The following is a 24087-nucleotide window of genomic DNA, read 5'->3' as shown; positions in this document are numbered from 1 at the left end:
CAATTTGAACAATTCGGCGCACAAAACTATGGTTTCACTTTTTTCCAATTTTTGAAAATATACGCGTGAAATAAGAGCAAAATGGGGGATGCAAAAAACTGACAACTTTTCACCCTCTTTAGCACTTTCTTGCCGAACCGTTACGTGGGCAGTTTTAACCAAAAAAATATATTAAAACCCAATTACAAGCTTGCTTTTAATGTCTACAATCTTCATCGCCGAATTTTTTGGCAGCTTGGCTCTCCGAAGTTAAGTGTTTGAACCCAGACGACAGTTGTGATGTTTATCCATGAATCCGTTGAACTCTCTTTTTAATTGTAAAGAACATATAGAAGACCTTTCGAAACAGTTTTTTTTTACTCCGGTTGATTTCTGTTATGCAAGCGTTTTCCAAATAGCGTACAAATATTTTAAGCTTACGTTCGATGACATTTTTTGAGTTTCTGCATAGATCTAGGACATTAGTTGGTTCTATTTAACCTATTATTTTGGTAGTATGTTATATGGCCGATAAAGCCATGTGTTGTATTTTTAGAGAGAGAGCATCTCAGTTTCAAACCACTAACAGCATTTTAATTATTTCAATATGAATGCATATAGGAAATGCATAGTTGATGAGGCTATGAAACACCTGCCTGTGGGAACAAGCGTGCGTGCTCCTGTTTTTGACATAGGGAGTTTTGTGGTTTAAGACACTCTAATACCATGAACACGCTTACAGCCATTGCTTAGTTGCGCAGTTGAGTCTAATCCAATCCCCTCTGTTGTTTATTCTGTTCGCCTTCTCTTTCTATATTATTAATGCTTTCACCTTTGTCTAAAAAACCTCAATGTAAACCATGGGTCATAATCTCGACAGTCTGTGCTTCTTCTAAGGGAATACTCAACCGATTTATATCGGTTCTTTCTCATTAACCCCCCTTTTTCTCTTTTTCTACAAATAAAAATCACGTCTTTGAGCCCAAGCCCCGCCATTAATCACCGTATACCATTACTGCAGCCTTAGCGGGGCTGTAATGTTGTGCGGGGGCTATTATTTTGTTGTATGTCGGGGCTATAATGGTAAAGACCACTTTTTCTTTTTAAAGTGTTTTAATAATACTCGATCGATGTTTTTTAATAGTGTTAAATGAGTGTAAATAGACAGATTTATTTAATCAGTTCACACATCATAGTTATATTTATTTAACACAAGGGGATTTTAGGCTTTAGGTTCTGGCTTAAGAAGCTAGAGAGCTATAATGGGAAAGAGCCGTAACCAGCTGCTCTAGAATCTTGACTCCTAATAGTCCTGCGCAAGAGTAGTTCAGATTCGCTTTGTGAGTTTTTCCAAAGAAGTCAGAATTTATTACCTGCCAAAATGTCTCTCGTTAGTGGCAGCGTATTTTCTATCTCAGTTTTACTTGACTTTTTAATTCAAACCTTTTGATTTTACAGTTCTAGAGCTATGTATTGGTGCTCTGAAGTTAACTAGCAGAGAGTTCCTAGAAAAGTTTGTTTCTCGGAATTAGTCCCGCGCTTAAATTTTACTTGCCATATTCCATTACTTGCCTGCAGTGATTATGTTCCCTAAGCTTGCTATTGCTTGATCAGTTTCTCCATTAGTGCTTTTTATCTGATACTATTAATTTACTCCTAAACGTCTTTTTCAAACTGATTTTTGTTTTTCTACTTGAATAAAAGTGTAGAAAGAACATCAGTTATGGCGGAGGCAGTTAAAGTTATCGTGCGTTGTCGGCCTATGAACTCACGTGAAAAGAATCTGGGTTGCGAGGAGGTCGTGTCGATGACGTCACAGACCCAGTGCACCATTGTGAACCCGGATGCGCCCGGTGACCCTCCGAAAGATTTCACGTTTGATGGTGCCTACTTCACAGAGAGCACAACTGAACAGATTTACAATGATGTGTGCTTTGACTTAGTTGAGGTCTGTCCTTGGGTGCTTTGTAAAATAATGCAACTGGTTTAATTTGCTGGTAACAGTTATTGGGGTACAACTTGTTGAAAGTGTTGGTAGTTTTGTCTTAGCAAAAACGTCGGTATGATCGTTTATAATTGGTTTCTTACGAGAATATCATAAGCCATGCAATCTCCTAAGAGGAAGAACAAAAATGCCGAACAAAAAGAACAAAAAGTGGAGAGATTTGTATGTGTTCAATAGGGCTTTAAACTTGACCTGACGAATTTCACTTCTGGAAATGTTTTGTAATGTTAGGAAATCCTGTCTGATGTGGAACTGCTTTGGCTTTAACTTCCTAACATGGCATCCCCGTGGGAGTTAGTGTTTTATGTCAAGTAGTTTTTTACTTTCAACTAATGTTTTTGGACCTAATGGTGTTCTCAAATATTAACAAGTACCGTGACCATTGTAATTGTTATTTTTGACCATTTTCAGCATATTTTAGACTTCTAAATGCAATTTTCAGCTTTTTTGTCATTATGCCGTTTTAGATACTTTCGAGCAGTTTTTATATTTATTTTGGAGTTTCATGTAGTGTATGGGTGGTGGATTTTGGGTGCATTTCATCTTTTTGTTTTCTGAATGTGGTCTGATCCGTATCAATTTTAGGGTGTTAATGATATTCATACTTTATTCAGAATTGATATACATATTTTGTTACCGAGAACACCTCGTAGAAATCTTGATTGGACAGTTTTTGCCAATATGGACCAAATATTAAAGTAAGTTTTGCTTCATTTGCTTTCGGCGGTTTTTATTTTTGTTTATTGCTCCGTCCATGTTGAGATGGTATGGGGAGTTTTCGGCTGAATAAATATTGGGGCGTGGTAATTTGCGAATTTTGAGATTTTTTAAAGATGTAAACAGATCTAGTTTTTCTTGTCATCATTTCTCTTCGGTTATCTCGATATTCATCATTTTCATTGATTTAATCTATCATGCTGTTGTATTTAGTGATCGGATAATCTTGCAATTTATTGATAAATATTTGTGAGTAGCAATTTGTTGTGAATTGCCAAAAAGAAGATAACATATTCGCCTTTTTGTGTTTTCTTGTTTTTTGCGTCGAAATCGAAATATATTGAAGTAGAGTAGATAGCTTATTTGTAGGTTTTAAGTCCAATCGTTCGATTACTTTTGAACTCAATTGAATGTGAATTTGAATTGATTTTCAATTGACGTTATATAAGCTAATTAAATTTAAGGCTAAATTACTCCAAAAACAAGTGTTTGAACTTTGATTAGCTTTTTGGTTTTCTTTTTGATGCTCCTTTTTAACTAAGGGTTTGAATATTTAATTGCGCCGTTATTGCCCGGCAATCTGCTGTCTATGTTGAAAATTTTCATAAAAGATATGAGAAGCTTCAACGGGCAGTCAAAGCACATGGTTTTAAACTAATTATTTTAAAACAACTGCACTGAATCAAGCAAATGATTTTTTGAACGAATCTGAAAACTGCAGCTGCTCACAACCGTAGTTAAGTTGTTACTTCAGAACGTTAATTGTTCCGACCCCACTTGTGGGTTGGGGGCTATATACTCAGTTTTTTTTCAGTCATTTTTGGCTGATTTATATATCGTAGAGAAATGTGAGTGGAGTCATTAAAAGGCCTTCAGCGTAGAATTTGAAGATTTTTTAGTTTCGTTTTTTGGGGTGATATCGAGGTTTAAATATTTGTGTGAACACGTGATATTTGGAATGATTTTGATCACTTTTAGGCGTGTTTTTTGCCCAAATTAAGATATTTTCTATCAAAATTAGATTTCACTCTAAAAAATGAAACAATTTTATGTTCCTAATAGACGAAAGGCAATAAAAAGGGCTAGTTTTAGTCTCATCGGGAAATTTAATATTAAAAAAATCGAAATCCATTGGAGAGCTTTTTTCTTTTAATCATATAGTATTTTTTCATACGCAGATTTCATTAATGACAAACCTCATTTACAATCAAATGAGGCCCAATGAACAAATAATTTGTTTTCAAGGAATACCTCATGTTTTTTTGCTTACACTTTTGTAATTTTTATTAAAATTTTAATTTTTTTAAAATGTAATTTGTAGTCCTATGGTTAAGTGAACTTATTTAGTGCTCTGAATGGAAATCTAATGGCTGTTATGGCTTTAAAAATTATTTTTCAAAAAAAATTGTTTATATACCAATTTTAAACTTATTCATGTGAACTTATATTTCAGTCCCACTAATGACAGAAGCCATATACTTTCTACTGAAACCAAATCTGAATTGGTTTGGTTTATTGTTCTAACTATTGGTTTTATGACTTCGATGCTACAAATTTTTATATTTTTTATTTTGATGTTTTTTTTAATTTTGTTTCTTTTTCATATCTTATCAACTTATATTAACCTTGACGGTTTCCATTGGCTTTGAGAAGACGTTCAATTGAACATAGATAAAGTTTTCAGAAAATAGCTTATGGTTTTAATAGCATCAACATTTTTTCTCCGACTTTTCTACTGAAGTTTTGACTTTCGCCTGTATTTGTTGTTATCATGGTCATAATTTTTCTGGTGATTGATGACAAATTTTTTGCTTAATGGCAGATCTCATTAGATTGCCGTGTTTGTGGTTTTTGCATAAATTTGTAATTTTTTAAAAGTTTTATATTTGTGTTTTTGAAGTCACAGTATTACAATAATAAGGATCCCATTGGTCATGAAAAAAAAACTATAAAAAAGACATAAACGTGTGTTAAGAAGCGAGCGTTGTATATGTTCATTTACACCTATTGAGGTGTAAATGAACATATTCATTGCTGTCAGCTGATAGCTTAATTTTTCAAAGTTTATGATATTCTTTGTTTGCAAGATTGTATTTTTTTTAGTTTTCAGTTTTTGTTGTTGTTTTGTCAACGCGTAACTTATTCATACCATTGAGAGATCGTGTTCTCTTTGTTGTTTTTAAATATTAACATAAATATTGATGTTTTGTTTGTTCAACAATATGCGTTTTCAGAAAAAAAGGTGAATGGTCAATATTTGCTTCTTGTTCATGTCTTATAGCGTTTTCGCTTTATTAACAGATCTGAATGATTTTCAAAAGAGACCCAGATGAACATATTTGATCGTTCGGTTTATTTTTAACTTGAATATTAATAATGATCGCTGGAATAATAAAATAAAGTTTTATGATTATAGAACATGGTTTCAATGGCTTCAATACGTTGTGTTTTCGTAAAGTGCTATTTTTTGAGTATTTCTGCATCTAGTCCGGTTCTATGGCTTAGTCTAATAAAAGACATGTCCTATTGGTTTCTTAGGGATTTAAGTAAATTTATCAAGAAATTTTTAGTTGGAAGGTAATGATTCTCCTGACTTTAAATTTTTTGGTTTAAAAATGTGATGGATTTTTGAACATCGCCTCTTTTTTCTCCTTTTGGTGACTTGTTGTCCGAACCTCTTTGCAGTTAAGTAAAAATAAGTTGTACCCATTTTTATAAATTCAAACATCTATTTTTAAACATTTCTTCATTTAGTTGACAGTTGCGTCAAAAATGTAGATGAGCTCGGGTCGGAACATTCTGCCAGCACACATGACATGGCCTTCTTGTTTTGTTTGTCTTTCAAATGGCGAATTTTTTTCGCTCTAATTTAAAGTAGAGTGAGAAAACGGTGTTTGAACAAAAAATCGCTTTCTCTCTAGTAGTTTTTTGTTCACATGTGGCAATTTCACTTTGATTTTTACTGTTGTTTTTGATTTTTTATCAATTTTTTTCTAAATGTTTTTCCCAGTCCATTGATAGTTTATTCCAGGCCTGGCTTATTTAACTAAATTTAAATTTCTCGTTAGTGTTTTTTGTTCACATGCGGCATTTTGACATTTTCTTTTTAAAATTTTTTTGTCCTTTTTTTTACAAATGGTTTTCCCAATTCACTCGTCCGTTCTAGGTCTAGTTTTTCGTTTAGTCAATGAAAATTCTTTGAAGTTTACGTCAAGACTTGTCCTGCTATTTTTTTTTAGAATTCGAAGAATTTGAATTGTATTGGGGCGCTGTGTTTTTTTACGATGTGTTCACACATTTTTCAATGACTTTGATCTTTCAAAACGGGTTAAACAGGTACAGCCCAGCGGGCATTAAGTTTTATTAGAGGCCCAAAGTGGGTTTTAGTCAACCTCTGAGTGCTTAGAGTGGTGCAGCTGCTCGGATGGGCTTAATTTAAGGTTGAAAGGTCATTTCTAAAGAGTTTTTGGGCTCAAAATGGTGCAATTTTTTGTGTTTGTTTTGAGTTTTTTGTTTGATTAGTCTTAGGTTGAAGTTTTTAACAGTTGATGAAGGCCTTTTGCGAGACAAAATTACTTGTCATGACCATTTAATGAGATATATGTTTTGGTACTACAAACACAAACTCGCAAAATGATACTAATTTTTGTAATTTTTTCAAGGTTTTGAAAATTTTTGACAGTTTTCCAGCTTCTGGGGCCAGGGAATCTCCTTTGAGATTTGGTAATAGAGCACTGCATAGTTTCTAGTAATAATGGCTTGGTTCTCCATATTTAGTGTCTCGAATTTCAGCATTATTTTTTGATAAAATTTGCAATTTTTTTAGGTTTTCTAAAGTTTTTGTCAATTTTTGATATTTGTCCATTCTGAAGTGCCAGAAAACCTTTTCCACGGTGTAATTAAAAAATTACTGCATGGTTGTTAGTTTCAATAGATTTGTTTTCAACAATTTAACTTCGAATTTTATAATTTTTTTGATAAGATTTGCAATTTTTTTCAAGTTTTTTTCGAAATGTTTGTATTTTATTGTTTTTTTGCCTCAGTAGCCAGGTAGCCTCATCCAGGGTTTCATAGTACGTTATTAAATAGTTGCTAGAGGTCAATGGAATGGTTTTCAACATTTTAATGGAACGAATTTCGATTGTTTGAAATTTGAAATTTTTATAAATTATTGCCTATCGATCTTTGAGCCCATGAATTTTTAGGGCTTGGAATTGGGTTACTGTATAGCCTCTCGAGACACAGAAATTATTCTGAAGGTATTTATATCACGATTTTCATCAACAATTCATTTAAATTTGCGATTGCTTTCTTTAGTGTTTCGGTCATTTTCGAGTTTCAAGGGCCAATGAATTTTTTTCAGGTCATGCAGATATAATACTGGTGTGATTTCAAAAACTAAATTTGGTCGTGAACATATATTTGAAATAAATATATTTAAAGGGATCAAATTTTTCTTAAGGGGGTAAAAGCTTCAAGAGTTTTAGCAATAAGTATGTTTTTGTTTAGTTTGTTTGATTTAGTTTCTCAATTTTTTAGATGATTTTGTTTGTGTTTTGGCTTGCATTGTTCAGTTGATCTGCTGGTCAGGTAAAGTACTTCTAAGTTTTTCATTTTGTTCTTTGAATTGTGTTTCAGGACTTGTTCTGCTATGTTTTTAAATTCGTCGTCTCCATCGATGATTCTTACGACCTGACTGCTTGGAATTGACTTTTTCAAGGACTTCAATGACTTCTACTACTTCGCAGTTTAAATTTGTGTGCGTGACGTCATTTCTGCTTCTAAGTCAATTGCGTGACTTACCCCACTAAAAAATGACTTCTGAACTTGCTAATGGAACTTGCGCATCTAAGTAGTGCCAAACTTATATGCCCTAATTCTTGAGTATTATTCTTGAGTTTTTAATTTCGAATATCAATTTTCAAAAAGCTCTTCTAGGGCTTTTTCCTTATAGACCGTATTTGTCATAAAATTGACAGACCAAATCTAACCCAAAAAGTCTAGTGGTCTATTGAAGGACTGGTGGTCGATCTGTCTATCTCATTTCTTTTGTTTCAATTCATGGAAGGCACAAGCGTCTATCGCGGCCATTTTCGGGCAATCTACCGGCTGTGTTGTTTTATCGTTGGTCTAGTTTTCCTCCATGTCTCCTCAATTGCGTGTCCTACTTGGCTGCAATTTTACTGCATGCGTTGAAAGGCTCTCGCTTCTCAATTTAAATAATTTAAGTGATCAGATGGTAACATCCAATACCATCTTTCGAGGCCCTGTAGTGAGTTTATAACCTCATGTTAAAGCAGGTTACAAGTCTTTGAGAGACATTTAGTCAAAGCTAGTCAGTCAGGTAGCTAATATAATTTTCAACATACTCATTTTAGGTATAGAAGATTACAATCTTTGGTGGGATTTTATCATAATTTTTGTCGAACATTTTTACGTGTTTTCCAATTTTTTGTACCTATCTTAAGTACTGTTTAGATCTCAACGATTACCTTAGAAGTTGCCAAAATAACGTGGACTATGTTTTCAGATCAGTGAGTGTTGTGCACGATTTTATTTGGGTCATTTTTTGATCGGGCTAACAGCTGACCATTGAAGAAATTCAGTTAACTGCTTTTACAGAATGTTCTGGAAGGTTACAATGGTACTGTGTTCGCATATGGACAGACTGGCTGTGGGAAGTCATTCTCAATGCAAGGAATCCCAGATCCTGTCACGCAACGGGGAATCATTCCCAGGGCGTTTGATCACATATTTGAGGCAGTCGCCATTGCTAAGAACAAAAGGTAAATGATATAATGTCAACTTCTTTAGATAGTTCAACAACTCTAAAATACGGAAATACGAATAGATAGAGACAGTCCGAAAATATATACAGAGGAAGAGATGAAGCTTCAGTGATATAAAACGAGCAATGTTCCTTAGATTGAGATGCTCGATCATTTTTAAATTTAACTAGAAAACGAAATTCAAAATGTTTTTAATTCCATATTCTACGCTGGACGGGCCTTAATGCTACCACTCACAGCTCCCTGCAATTGACTGAACAAAAAACAGTTGTATATAGTCCCCCCCCCCCCCCCCCCCTCAAGAGGGGGTCGGAACGATTAGCTTGCTAAATGAAATGTGGTGGGAGATTAACCATGATCTAGGTAATACACAATGCTGTATTAGGAAATAAAACGCAATTTTGCTGAACGTATTTTGCTGAACGTAATTTAAACAGCTGTTGACAATTTTTGTTCCATTCGTTAAAGCCATACTCAGTCAAAATTGTGAAATGAAATTGATGAGACCTACTTTTGGGCATCCGAAGTTCCAAAATTGAATTGACCTTACAATTTGAGATTACGATTTATATTTTGAGATCTACTGTATCCAAAATGCATTGTTTGTGAAAGAATGTTTTGTTGTTTGTAGGTTCCTTGTATACGCCTCGTACCTAGAGATATACAATGAACAAGTGAGGGATTTGCTGTCGAAAGATGCCAAGAAACAACTCGACCTCAAAGAACACCCGGAGAAAGGAGTTTATGTGCACGGTAAGTCGAAGTTACTGTGTTTCAATTGTTGCTTCTGACATCGCAGAATAGCCATCTTGGAAGACCCGTAGTTATTCGGATTAGGGCATCTTTAAGCTTGTGCATTTCAGTACGAGTCTTGTAAAAATCTGATGGGAAATCATGGTTATTTTGAAAAACATTACGCTTGAATTGTCTTGCAAGTTCCATGCCAAAACGCTATCTTTTTCGTCCTCAAAGCCTTACTAAGTGTAGAATCAAAAAAATCTTGTCAGATTTAATTTTTGTAAATATAAGATTTTGCAAGAGTCGGTCATTTGTTGCCACGATTCCCATTCAAGCTTACAGGAATAAGCAAGACTTCATTTTCATTAGTATGATTGAGGCAGACCAAGGACTCGATAAAAGGATATTTCGTAACTCTAAGAAAACCGTTTTTCCAAGCCACCAGAATCCTGGACTTAAGCAATAAATTGAAGCAACAAGATTTGGTAGTGTTTCAACAGGAAAATTAAGACAACTGTTGAGGAGGCATGAGTTGTGAGGGCAGATCTTAGAGTTTGAACTCCCAGGACCCCCCCCCCGCTCCTCCTCGTCCATCTCCCCCACTGCTCCAGCCCACCCTTCTCAATTAGCTTAAGCTAGCCTATCAGTGCCGCAGCTGGATACTGAAGAAGTCAACTGCTCGCCAGTCGTTTGAGAGATATTTGTCCAACGTTTCTGTCAGTTATGTTTCATATTGTTAATCCGGTTTTGCTGTTTCATTTTGGCGAGGGCGTTGATATTTGCAACTCATAATGATAACTGCTCTCAAATGAAGTTTGTGATCATAAGTCTTGTGGTCTTTTCTATGTGATTGTTCTCTTGACCGATTTGAGGTTCGGGCTTTTTGACTTTTGGTCATCCAAATTGGATAAACAGGTAAACCCAGAAGGTATTAAGGGTTCTTAGAGCCTTACTCGACTCTAAGTATGTTTTTCATCAAAAATGTTTGAGACAATTTTGTGGTGTGAAGGGTGGTTCTGAATCTTAAAAGTTTGGTTCACCAGCCCAGCCATCACCCCCTGCTCCTCAGTCACCCCTCCCACGCCCCACACACACACACACACACACACACACGCTATTTGATCCCCTCTCTCCTGTCGTCCGGCCCCCTAACGCTTTTGTCGCCCCTAATGATAGCATCCTTTAGCTCATCTGGTTGCTACTAAAGCCAACATCGCCGGTCATTTGAGAGCTATTTGCTGTCAAATGACCGGCGATGGCTATGTTTAAAGATGTAGATGTCCAAGAGTTTTAAGAGTTCCAATTCATTTGTAACAAAATCTTGAAGCAAATCATGCACCGCAAAGAAAATTTATATTATTATCCACCTTTCCTTATCGCTTAGTGAAAAAGTTGGTAAAGAAAATCAAATATTTGCATTCAAATAATCGAGTTTTTCTGAAAAATTTGCATTTCGAATGAAAGAGATTTTAATTGAGCATTTTTAAGTTATACACGAGGCGTCATTCACCTGTTCTTTTAAGATTATATAACATTGAGCAATTAGTAGTTCAGCCAGAAAAAGAAAATTCGTAACGACATTTATAAACTATATTGGGCTATAATATCACTCATTTTTTTCTTTGATACGGGTGAACTTTTCGATAACTGAATCCTAAGCAATGCTTTGGACACAATGCCAAATTATTTTTTATTGATTTCTCATAGATCAAAATGAAAGCAATCTTTATAGTTGTATGCGTGTAACTCAAAACTTCTGCTTCACAAAATTGACTTCGTGAATGACTCTTTGATCATTAAATTTTTGGGCGATCTTTTCTGATAATTGCTTACTCATTCAAGCTTTAAGCACCTGAACTCAATTGACGGCTTTTACTGGAATTATGCAATTGTGACAAAATTGGTTCATTTTCAAAAGCCGCACAGCGGTAGCTGTGGCTATTATTTGCCTTCTCTCTTTTAATTTTTCATGATTTTTGTTACAAGCATATGACGTCACAACCACTTCAAATCTGCTTTTTGTTCCTTCGTTCATGCAATTTCAACCGAAGTGCGTGCGTGACGTCATTTCTCATTGTTAGTGGAGCGCTTTTTTTTTTCGTTCTTTCGCGTGATTAAATTTTTGGTCACAGGTGACTCACCTCACTTTGACTTCCTCACTTTGAAATTGACCTTTCTTTACCTTAATTCAAAGAGATAAGGTCAAATGAATGTTTTTCACTCTAATTGAAGTCTATGAAAATTCTTTGAATTGTACGTCAGGAATTGTCCTATGTTTTTTTCGTCGTCAAGTTTTTTTTACGACCATATGACGTCAACAAATTCAAATCTGCTTTTTGGTCATTCGTTCGTGCAATGCATGCGTGACGCCATTTTTCGCTCTTAGTGGGGCGAGTTTTTTCGTCACTAGAGTGATTAATTTTTTGGTCACACGACTTACCTGACTCTCAAAAATGACTTCCTCACGTTGAAATTGACTTTTGTTTACTTTCATTCGAAGAGATAAGATCAAATGGGTGTTTGTCACTCTAATTGAAGTTTATTTGAGAGAGAGCAGCTAATAGAGGCAGCAATAACTTATCCGGATTCTCAATCAAAATATAACATCTCATCCTTTAATGAAGAGAGTAATTTTTTGTTCTGCCTTTTTGTACTGTATTTTTAAGACTGCACATCTACGAAGATATTTTCTTGCAGTCTGCCAGCTATGTTTTAAGTAAAGTGGATCTTTTAATTGCTCTCAAATGAAGTTTGTAGCAATTATATTAGTACTGTTGGTCTTTATGCGGTTTTTTGTCTGACCCATTGGACTTTTAGTCCTTAAAAACGCAATCAACAGGTAGCGCCCAGCACGCATTGTTTTATTAGAAGCCGTTGTCCGCGTTTAGTAGTCTTTTAAGTGCTTGGTGTGGTGAAGCTACGGGGAAGGCCGTAGTTCAAGGTTAAAAGGTCATTTTTAGGAGTGTTTGAGCCCAAATTGTTGCAATTTTTTGTCTTTTCGTCATTTTTCGAATTTTTTTGTTGGACCAGTCTGAAATTGAGGCTGGTTAAGGTTGATAAAAGTCTTTTTGCAAGACATTAGTACTTTTTATGACCATTTTTAGAGCTATATGGTTTGTTAGTCCAAACAGAAACATGCAAATTTATATTAATTTTCGTAAGTTTTTCAAAAAAGTTTTGGCTTTTTGAGTTTTTCAGCAAGATTTGTAGCTTTTTTTTTTTTACAAAACTTGCTTTTTTCCATTTTTAAAATTTATTGTCATTATTCAGGTTTTTTTTTCAGCCCAAGGGAACAAGAAATCTTCTCTAGGGCTTGATAATATTTTACTGCTGTTCCTGTTGGTAATAGAAAAGTTTTCAACCTTTTAACATGTGGAATTTTAGCATTTCTTTGGACAAAACGTGCAAATTTCAATTTTTTGTCATTTTTATTCAAGTTTTTCCAGCCCAGGGTCTAGAGAGCCCTAGAGAATCCTTAATTGTTTGATAATAAGTTACTGAAGTATTTTTATTGGCCATGGAATTGTTTTCAACTCTTTAATAACACAATTTTTGTTGATAAAACTAGCAGTTTTCTGTAAATGGTTGTCATTTTTTAGGTTTTTCCAACCTCAAGGTCCAATGAACCTCCTCTAGGGGGCTTGATTATAGGTTACTGCATTTTTCTAGATGTAATGGATTGTTTTTCAATATTTTAACATCACGATTTTTAGCTTTTTTAAAAAAAAAACTTGCATTTTTCTCAATTTTTTGTATTTATTGCCATTATTCAGGTTTTTTGATTTGTTGTCATTTCTTAGGTTTCTCCAGCTTCAAGGGTCAAAGAACCTCATCTAGCGCTTGATTGTAGGTTACTGCATTGTTTCTAGATGTAGCAGATTGTTTTTGAAGATTTTTACATCACGATTTTTAGCTTTTTTTGACAAAACTCGCATTTTTTTCCAATTTTTCTCTATTTGCTATTATTCAGGTTTTTCAAGCCTCAGAAAACCTCTTTTGGGGTTTAATAATATGTTACTGGAAATTTTTCATTGGCCATGGAGTAGTTTTCAACTTTTTAATATCACAAATTTTAACAATTTTCTTTATAAAGCAATTTTTTAATCACTGATAGTTTTTCGAGATTTTTGAAAATTGTCATTTTAGTTTTCTCCAGCCTCAATATTCAAGGAACCTCCACTAGAGCTTCATTATAGGTAACTGCATTGTCTCTAGATGTAACGGATTGTTTTTCAAGATTTCAAAATCATGATTTTTAGCAGTTTTTTGACAAAACTTGCGTTTTAATTTTTTGTATTTATTGCCATTATTCAGTTTTTATAAGCATCAGGAATCAGAAAACCTTCTTTTGGGCTTAATAAAAAGTTAGTGAAAATTTTTATTAGCCATAGAATATTTTTCAACTTTATATTACAGATTTTTTTTATAAAACTAGCAATTGTTTTTTATATGTTGTATATTTTTCCTAGTTTTTTTTGAAATTCTTGTCGTTTTTTAGGTTTCTCGAGCCTCAAGAGCCGAGGAACCTCCTCTATGTTTGGATTGTAGGCTACTGCATTGTTTCTAGATGTAATGGAACGTTTTTAAAGATTTTAATAACACAAATTTAAGCTTTTTAAATTTCTCAATTTTCTATTTTGAATAATTTTTTAAACATTTTTTGATCTTCGTCAAGAGGGGCCCAGGGACCTCCTCCAAGGTTTGGCAATAAACTGCTGCATAGTTTCTAGAGTTAAAGGAATTGCTTTCAATTTTTTATTGAAATGGTTCTGAAGATATTAATCTAACGTGTTTTGAAAGTTTGTTAAAATTTGCAATTGTTTTCAAAGTTTGAATATTTTTGTCCTTTTCTGATTTTCATGGTCATTACCGGCCAGCAAAATTTTTCATATTTTATGTCTTATAGATGGGTCACATGACAGAAGTGCGAAATCTGGAAACTTTTCAAATTTTGCTTGCACTTTTTAGTTTTTCTATATGATTTAATTACTAACAAGGCTAGAAAACTGGAAGTTGGAGCGTCGAACCTCATAATGGAAAATATTATAGCTCTCTCTCTCTCTTTCTCTCGGTGGATTTCTTTCCTTTTCTTTCTTGTTCACGATTCACCCGCTGTGCTAACCTCACGCACCTTCAATTAAGCTAAAGCTGGTCTCCCTAAAGCGTGGCTAGCTACTGACGGAGCCAACTGCTCGCCGGTCGTTTGAGAGCAACTCGCCTGGCGTTAGTCGGTTATTTTTAAGTTAACTGCATCATTTTAGTTGTCTATAATAGTTTCTAATAATAACATTTCATGCACCTTTATAAATTTTTGTCCAGAATTCAACAGCCAGTCAGAGGTGGTAGGCTACCATAGAATTCTTAGACTGCATGTTCGAGAGAATTTCGGTCGGTGTTTTGTCGATTAAATTCTTCATAACAGATGGTAGAATTTTTGGCTTTCATACAAAAATTTATTAGTTTCATGCTTTCGTAAAGTTTTATTTTTGCACAAAAATACTAAAAAGTTGAGGTACAAATTGCGTTCAAACATTTTTTCAAATGTTTGCGTGCAGAAAGTTTTCAGAAGAACGTACTTGCCAGCTACAATTTTGCATATTTCTCTAGTGCTTTAATAGGGAAGGGTCAATATTTCGACTTTTCTGTAATTGCGAAAAAATTGAGGTTTCAAATTTTTCATGTGTACGATTTTTTTTACGATATAGATCAAAAAATGACCTTTTAAGGATTATAATTATTACCTAAAAACGACAACTGTGATCAGTCGGCTTGCTTTAAGAAGACTGATAACTTAACTAATGATGATAAACTGACTACATCAGATTGATGGGCAGAAAATGGTAATTTTTTGTTTCGCCTGATCGAGTGCTGTGTAACGCAATTTTTTCTCAGGAAACACTTTTATCAATAGCTTTACATTGTAGAAAAAATTGAAATATTTTCGAAAATTTGTGATTGATTGGACGAGAATTTGCGAAAAAAATAGGTGATTGACAATTGATTTCTCGTCCTTGAAAAGGTACCGATGGACGGAAGTTTCACGCCATAAAGGCTTCTACAGATAAAAGCATGTTTGACTGCGTGAAGCTGCTTCCAGGTTTAAAATTTGTTTTGATTGACCTAAAACTCGGAAGTGCCGCCTGTGAAATGGATACTAGTTTTTAAATGTATCAAGTAAGAACACATGCAATTTTTGTGTTTCGTTTTTAATGTTTTGACTGTTAACAGGTTTGTCGATGAACGAGGTACGGAACGTAGAGGAGTGCCAATTACTGATGGCAAAAGGGTGGAATAACCGGTCGGTGGGAGCCACTCTGATGAATGCGGATTCCTCTCGCTCTCACTCTATATTCACAATCAACATTGAGATCATGGATGAGGCTGTCGGGGCAGGAGGAGATACTGGCGAGCATTTTGTGGCTTCTAAGCTAAACTTGGTAGACTTGGCTGGCAGCGAACGGCAATCTAAGACTGGTTAGGTCCTTACCTTATCTTCGATGCAAATGTAAAACCGTATTTATTGCTGCCATTCACAAGTTTCAATTATTTTGGATTCTCTAGAAATGTAATCTTTATTCAAAGATGCTTTGCTTAATATAGTTTGGGATGGCTTTCAATTTTGTATGTGTTCATAAAAGCCACTTTACTAGAAGGATCTTGCGGGGCGGAATGGAGAATTAGTTCATTCTACGTAACTCAACATTAATGAGAAAAGCCTAATCTTTTCGCTAATAAGTAGCAAGAATTAATGAAATACACACTATGCTTTGTACTGACGACGGAGGCTCTCAAGAGATACATCCTTTTATTGAATCGCGACAGATTAATAGTTCCTTTCAAAGTCCATTCAAATATTTTCTTCGAACACTTTTGTCACGACTTTTTATAATGTTATGCTTTTTAGGAGCTTCTGGGGACCGATTGAAAGAAGCGACTAAGATCAATCTTTCCCTGTCTGCCCTGGGAAATGTGATCAGTGCCCTCGTGGATGGCAAGTCCAAACACATCCCATATCGAGACAGTAAACTCACTCGACTTCTGCAGGACTCACTAGGTGGTAACACGAAGACACTCATGGTCGCCTGTCTTTCACCCGCTGCAGACAACTATGACGAGACACTCAGCACTTTAAGGTTGCTCCTGAAAAATAACAAAAAAATAGTTTAGCGCTGTTCTTTATTAAAATGGCAATGGAAGAGTATTGACGATTGATGTCTATTGAATGAGGAAATCTATATTACTTATGCGATAATCTGATTTTTCAACAAATTGCTCCGACCCCACTTGTAGGGCAGGAACTATATACTAAAATAGGTTTTTAATTGCTCTTGAACGAAGTTCATAGCAATTGTTGTAAACGTGTGTGTCTTTTTTATGCAAAATTTTCGCTTGACACAGAAAAGCTTATGGTTTAAATGGCTTCGACACTTTCTTCTCGCGTTTTTCAATTTTTTGGATAATGCCTGTATTTTTTGTTGTTGTTCTCATAGTCAAAGACTTATCGTAATGTCTTATTGATGACATATGTATAACAAACATCCTTGTAGTCTCGTCGAGGAGCTTCATTGAAAGCTATTGAGTTTAATGGCGTTGATACCCCGGCTTTTCTCAAAAATTTCGTGGTTTTAATGTATTTGTTCTTGTTTGTTGATTGATTTATTGGAGTCAAACTTATAAAAATAGGAATTCTTTTGCTGTTAAAAAATTTATTGAAAATAGAAAAATTTTTGCTCAAAAGTTAATTTTTTAAGGGCTTAGACACTTCTCGCTATTTTTTTTAATTTGTTGTTTTTGCCTGTTCTTTTTTATTCTTTAGGTAGTCGTAAAATGCTGACCTGTCGCATAAGCTTTTAGGATTGATTGAATGAATGCTGTTACCCGAAACAGTCAGTTTATTGCTAACAGTCATCAAGTATAGGATATTATACATTTTAAAGATTTTCCATCTGCTGTGTAGTTAGGAAAAAGTAAATCTGTAGTTAGGGTTTTTTGTGATTGTAATTTGACGTTGTTACTAAGTGCTATTTAGATAGTTTTTGCCGTAAAATTTTTGTTTTTTGCTTTTTGTTGTTTTTGTTTCTCGTAGTCTTTTTAATGGCAGATTTCGTTGTAATGAGGCATGGCTTTATTTAATTCAATTATTAATTTGGTTGTGTAACGTTGTTTTTAAACTCAAAAATCTCTTTGTCAAAAATGTAAGTCAAATGACAGTTAATTCAAAAATGTAGATGAGCGCGGGTCGGAAAATCATGTGCGAACGCACATTAACGAGCTTGTTTGTCTAATATTAGTTGGAAATATTAGTTCTGCTGTCTTGATTATCCTTGTATTCCAGACTAGCATTTCAGTTATGAACAAACTCTTTAAATCCAATGTCCAAACTGTGTTTAGATACCCTCGAGATGAGAAATCAAGAGTTATCTCTTCATTACGCTGGATTGTACAGATTTTGTTAAAAAGTGGCAATTTTGGCAGTGGTTAATACATTAATTTACTAGATTAATAGAGTAATAAATAATTATTCCATTTCCATGAAAAGAGGATAGGAACGTCAGTCTTGATTTGCTTTTGTCTACTGAATGCTCTTAAAAACGCAGTCTTGGGTAGTGGTTGTTGCGAATCGTAGTGACTCCTATGTATGCGAATCATGCCAAGAACATAAAGAACAAGCCGAAGATAAACGAGGACCCGAAGGATGCGTTGTTGAGACAGTATCAAGAGATCACTCAGTTGAAAGCAATGCTGCAAGGGAATCCACTGCCGATGCCTCAACCAGCTTTTTACCTTTATTTTTTGTTGTTTCCGTAGTCCTCTTGAAATCGTGTCACATTATCTTGACTTTGATATCTCCCTTTGGCATGGGGAAGACGTTCAATGGGTCATGGATAAAGTTTTCAGAGAAATGCTTATGGTTTAAATGGCTTGACATTTTCTTCTTGCATTTTTCTACTGACTAGTTGGTTTTGCCTGTATTTATTGTTGGTTCCATAGTCATAAGACTTATTGTTATGTCCTATTGAACACATATGCATGACAAATATCCTTGTCCTCCAATCAAGTCATAAATGAGGTCGTTTATTGACTTCCGTTGAAAGCTATTGATTTTAATGGCTTTTAGGACTTTAAAAATGATTTTTCGCGAATACCGATCTTTAACTTCATTTCGTGAACTGCAAGTCAGTTTCAGTAATGTCAGAAGTCTGTCATTTCTTTCTCTCTACTTCAACGAAAATTAATCTATTTAGCGTTTTTATCTTCCAGCTACTGGTGTTATGACTTCGATGCACGGGTTTTCATAATTTTTGGTTATTTTTTGTAAATTTGGTTTTTTTGTAATGGTAACACAATATTGATAGTTGCTTTGGATTAGAAAAAACATTCAGTGGATCTTACTGAAAGTTATCACAGAAAAGCTTATGGTTTAAATGGCTTCGACACTTTCTTCTCGCGTTTTTCAATTTTTTGGATAATGCCTGTATTTTTTGTTGTTGTTCTCATAGTCAAAGACTTATCTTAATGTCTTATTGATGACATATGTATAACAAACATCCTTTTAGTCTCGTCGAGGAGCTTCGTTGAAAGCTATTGAGTTTAATGGCGTTGATACCCAGGCTTTTCTCAAAAATTTCGTGGTTTTAATGTATTTGTTCTTGTTTGGTGATTGATTTATTGGAGTCAAACTTATAAAAATAGGAATTCTTTTGCTGTTAAAAAATTTGTTGAAAATAGAAAAATTTTTGCTCAAAAGTTAATTTTTTAAGGGCTTAGAAACTTCTCGCTATTTTTTTTAATTTGTTGTTTTTGCCTGTTCTTTTTTTATTCTTTAGGTAGTCGTAAAATGCTGACCTGTCGCATAAGCTTGTAGGCTTGATTGAATGAATGCTGTTACCCGAAACAGTCAGTTTATTGCTAACAGTCATCAAAGATAGGATATTATACATTTTAAAGATTTTTCAATTTCAGTTTTTGTTCTTTTCGTCAACTTGTGACTTATTCTCATCATTGAGAGGTCCCATACAATGCCTTGTTTCTTAAAATCTAACAAGTTTACTGATGTTATGACGCAACTGATGTTTTGTTTGTTGGACAATATGCCTTTTCATTAAGTTATGTGAGTGGTGTATTTGTGTTTATTTTCTCTTCCTTTAGCACAATCGCGTAATAAGAGATCCCAATGATTTTCAAATCTTGCCCAATCGAACTTATTTATTTACTCAGTTTAAATTAAGCTAATTTAGTATAAATAGAAATTGAAATAGAAATACAAAATTTTCAGATAATACCTTATGATTTTAATTGCTTCACTAATTTTTCCAATGTTTTCGCAATGTTTTTAATTTGTTGTTCGTAATTTTTTGAGTTTTTCTGCATCTTTAGTCCGTTCCTACGGCGCAGTCTAACCATAGACTTGTCTTGTTGGTTTCATTATGACTTTTTAGAAAATTTATCAAGAATTATTTCCTTTAAAGCTAATGATTTCTAAGATTTTCGAAATTATTTGTTTAACAGACGTTGATTGATTTTTGAATTTCGCCTCATTATTTCTTTTTTTCGACTTGTTACCTAGTCTCACTAAGGAGAATTTCCATCTGCTGTGTAGTTAGGAAAAAGTAAATCTGTAGTTAGGGTTTTTTGTGATTGTAATTTGACGTTGTTACTAAGTGCTATATAGATAGTTTTTGCCGTAAAATTTTTGTTTTCTGCTTTTTTGTTGTTTTTGTTTCTCGTAGTCTTTTTAATGGCAGATTTCGTTGTAATGAGGCATGGCTTTATTTAATTCAATTATTAATTTGGTTGTGTAACGTTTTTTTTGAAACTCAAAAATCTCTGTCAAAAATGTAAGTCGTAAGTCAAATGACAGTTAATTCAAAAATGTAGATGAGCGCGGGTCGGAAAATCATGTGCGAACGCACATTAACGAGCTTCCTTGTCTAATATTAGTTGGAAATATTATTTTTGCTGTCTTGATTATCCTTGTATTCCAGACTAGCATTTCAGTTATGAACAAACTCTTTAAACCCAATGTCGAAACTGTGTTTAGATACCCTCGAGATGAGAAATCAAGAGTTATCTCTTCATTACGCTGGATTGTATAGATTTTGTTAAAAAGTGGCAATTTTGGCAGTAGTTAATACATTAATTTACTAGATTAATAGAGTAATAAATAATTATTCCATTTCCATGAAAAGAGGATGGGAACGTCAGTCTTGATTTGCTTTTGTCTACTGAATGGTCTTAAAAACGCAGTCTTGGTTAGTGACCTGTTGCGAATCGTTGTGACTCCTAGGTATGCGAATCGTGCCAAGAACATAAAGAACAAGCCGAAGATAAACGAGGACCCGAAGGATGCGTTGTTGAGACAGTATCAAGAGGAGATCACTCAGTTGAAAGCAATGCTGCAAGGGAATCCACTGCCGATGCCTCAACCAGCTAAAAGTAAGATATCTACTCAAATTGTAGCGTAAAATTGAAAATGCTACCCAATTTTTTGAAGTACAAGAAGTTGGTTTTATCGGCTAGCTTGTCAGCGTTAGAGCTTTGACCACATTAAGTTCATTTGGTTGTAGAGCAATACGTGGGAGGGCACGACTAAATCTATCATGTTGGCTTAAATTTACGGTGTAAAGACCAGCTTCATGGTCCGGACACCCCTTTACCCTTCATCTTACTACAACCAATCTGCCCCCACTTCATCCCCACTTTCACGCATCTTTACCCAGTGAGTATATATCCCCTATGCTTAAGCTGGCGAGCACCGAAAGCAATTATGAAGTTAATAAATTATTAATTGCTCTGAAACGAAGTTTGTAGCAGTTATATTAATCCTGTAGTCTTTTTAATCCAATTTTTTGTGAGCTTTTCAACTTTCCGTCCTTAAGAACGGGATAAAAAGGTAAAACATGGAGGGCATTAAGTGGATGAGCAGCTCTCTTACGCCTTACTAGTCTGAAAGTCTGCGCCTCGCCAAAACTGTTGAGGAGAAGTAAATTCATGATGTGAAGAGCGGGTATTAATCATGAGTTTGGGACCCTCTGGCACCCCCGCCCTCATCCAACCCACCACCTAATGCTATCATCCCTAAGCTCCATTTGGCTATTACCAAAGCCAGCCAATCGCTGGCTGTTTGATGACAATAAAGAGTTAGTCGAGTATGTTTGATTTTCGGAACTAGAGTAATTCAGGCACGTTTCACTACCTTTGTCAGCAATACAATTTTTCTAAGATTTTTTATAGCTGCGAAGCTGTAAGCTGAGCGTAGCTATATTGCGGTGCTCTTGGTTTTTTTTTGTTTCGTCGTCTGACGCTCTTTTTTCGTTTTACATTTGTTCACACCGCAAAGCTGAAAAAGTCAAATTTTCTGAATGACTTCTTCTTCTCACTAACGGCATTTGCGCGCGTGACGTCATTTCTCACTCGCTTTAGCAAAAGTGTTTAGGTTATTTGCGTGATTAGATTTTGATCATACATGACTTACCTCACTCAATAAAATGACTTTTGCACTTTAAAACTTAAGTTTAATTTGAATTTGTTTAAGGTCAAAGGAACTCCTATGTGCAGTAAAGGTCCCTAATAAGAGGCTTCTGTGGAATGAATTTTAACAAGCTGTATTAATTTATTGCTGAATGTTTTTAGCCTAGTTTTTTGAGCGGCGTCAATTTTTTTTCAATTTAGATCTGTATCTGTTTCTATCTCTATTATATGGCACGCAGGTCTATTCTTTCGCAGCTATTCCGGCAATCTGCCGGCTATGTTTTTCAAATCTAAAAATTAATAATTGATTGTATTTCCATTAATATAATCAGAAAAAGGTGTTCAATCAAAATTCTGTCAAAAGTTCATTGGAATTAATTTTTTGCGGTCTCGTTAGTTTTATTCTCTTGATGAGTAACGTGTTCTTGATTTAAATTTGACTTAATTTTTAATCGCTCTCGAGCGAAGGTTTTGGCAAGTATATTAGTCCTGCTGTTCTTTTTGAATGTAAGTTTTTCCTCTACAAACTTTTCGTCTGATCGTTTTTTTGTCTGACTATTTGATTTTTTTGTCCTCAGAAACAAGATACAAGTGTAAATCGGAAAGCATTAAGTGGCTGAGCAGTTGAGACTTAGCATTACTATTCTCTAAGTATGCGATTCACCTGAACTGTTAAGGATACATGAAAAACAGTTATGAGCTGTTGAGGAATAATAAAGTGTGATGTTCAAATCCTATTTCAAACTTGTTTGAAATAGGATTTGAAAATCAGAATAAATTAGAGAATCTCAAACTTTATCAGCATTTTTGTATAATTACGCTCAAACGAAGATTGTAGTCGTTATATTAGCCCTGTGGTTTTTATGCGATTTTTTTTGCTTCACCGATTTTTCTTCTGGCGCTTTTAATTTTTCGTCCACAAAAATGGGATAATAAGGTAAAGCCCTGAGGGCTTTAAGGTCTCCCTGACGGCTCCATAGTCTCTAAGTATGTGATTCACCAAAACTTTGTGTGTTAGTGTGAGGGCAGTTCTTAGAGTTAGACCACGTTTTTCGTTTTACCTAAGTCAGCTTTCACGTTTGAATCCTGACCTGCCTCACTAACTGTTTAAGTGAGTGGATTTCAAATTTTTCAATCATTGAATTAAGCATTGTATTGAATACGGTCATAGTTGAAAGAGCAAAATTAATAGAAATGGACAAAACTATCCCAGGTTATTTTTAAGTTAATATGCATTAGGTTATCAAAGTTCATTGGAGCGGTTGCTAGCTGGCATTAGTATTGACTTGATGTCCCTTCAGTTTAGGGGCCGAATCTGACTGAAATTGAACACCAAATTAGAACACTATTTGACAATTATAATTTCTCTCAATTGAATTTTTTAGCACTTATATTAGTCGTGTGGCCTTTTTATGCAGTTTTTCGCTTGGCCGATTTCTCGTGTGACCCCTTTTGACATCTTCCCTATAATGGGATCACCAGTTAACGCACGGAGGGGACTGATTGGCTGAGCAGCTGTTTCAAAGCCCTGCGCCTTTTCTAGTCGCTAAGTATGCGTTTGACCTAAACTGCTTTTAAAGATAGTTTTGTGGTGTGAAGGGCGGTTCTTAATCTTAGAAGTTTAACCTGAGCACCTCAGCCCCCCCCCCACCGCCACCACCACTCCTGTCCATCCTCGAGCTGGCGATTTGAAACCCCTCCGTCCACCCCTTCCAACCCTACCCACCGCTACACCCTATCGCTTGACCCCACCACCACTCCACTCACCCCCATAATGCACCCCCCCCCCTGTCGTTTGAGAGAAATTCGCGCGACGTTAGTTGGTTATGTTTAATAGCCGCCCTCATCTTCTCAGCAAGCTATTATAGCGCTCCTATTTTTTTTTTTACTTCGTCGAACTTTTTTTCGCTTTACCCATTTTGCCGCTTTTTCGACATTTTGCGTGAAATCTTTTTGACTTCTCTAGGCTAGTTTCACTCTTCTGTCATTCTGCTCGAAGTCCTTTTAAACAGCAGCTGCTCAGCAAAGCAATTCAATATGAAGAGAGTCAGTATACAAAAAATCAAAGTCAGAGATAGAAACGGGATAAACCCATAAAGCCATTTTTAGATGCCCGGTACTTGAACTTTGTTCTCGGTACTTGAAGTTTTAGTTACTATCTATAATGCTTATTGGTATTGATACTAGACCCTGTAGCCTCTCACTGAGAGACAGGAGTAAATTTTTTTTTTACAAATATCATTTTTTGTTGATATTTTTTTAAAATCCCAATAGAGTTATGGGAATCAACGGCGGCTATTTTCCGGCAATCTACCGGGTAGGTTTTCTTTTTCTGTTTCATTCTCGATGTGCGTCAAGTGGGTCAACGGCGGCTGTTTTTGGACAATT

At 35.0% G+C, this 24087-nt stretch overlaps 1 protein-coding gene across 1 annotated transcript in view; it reads left to right on the top strand.

The window, feature by feature from the left end:
* Positions 1-686: 686 nt before the first annotated feature.
* The window catches only part of LOC142353950 (kinesin-like protein KIF17), a 115238-nt gene continuing 91837 nt past the window's right edge, over positions 687-24087 (top strand). The window contains exons 1-7 of the mRNA XM_075406183.1: positions 687-858; positions 1336-1927; positions 8324-8487; positions 9122-9243; positions 15457-15702; positions 16133-16361; positions 20516-20664. Of these exons, the coding sequence (XP_075262298.1) occupies positions 1703-1927; positions 8324-8487; positions 9122-9243; positions 15457-15702; positions 16133-16361; positions 20516-20664 (1135 nt within the window). The 5' untranslated portion in view covers positions 687-858; positions 1336-1702. The remainder of the gene's footprint in view (positions 859-1335; positions 1928-8323; positions 8488-9121; positions 9244-15456; positions 15703-16132; positions 16362-20515; positions 20665-24087) is intronic.

Source organism: Convolutriloba macropyga, chromosome 15 (assembly GCF_964194025.1).
Source record: "Convolutriloba macropyga chromosome 15, txConMacr16.3, whole genome shotgun sequence".
Taxonomy (NCBI): Eukaryota; Metazoa; Xenacoelomorpha; order Acoela; family Convolutidae; genus Convolutriloba; species Convolutriloba macropyga.
Note: the sequence above shows the minus strand (reverse complement) of the source record. Positions and strands in the feature narration are given on the sequence as shown.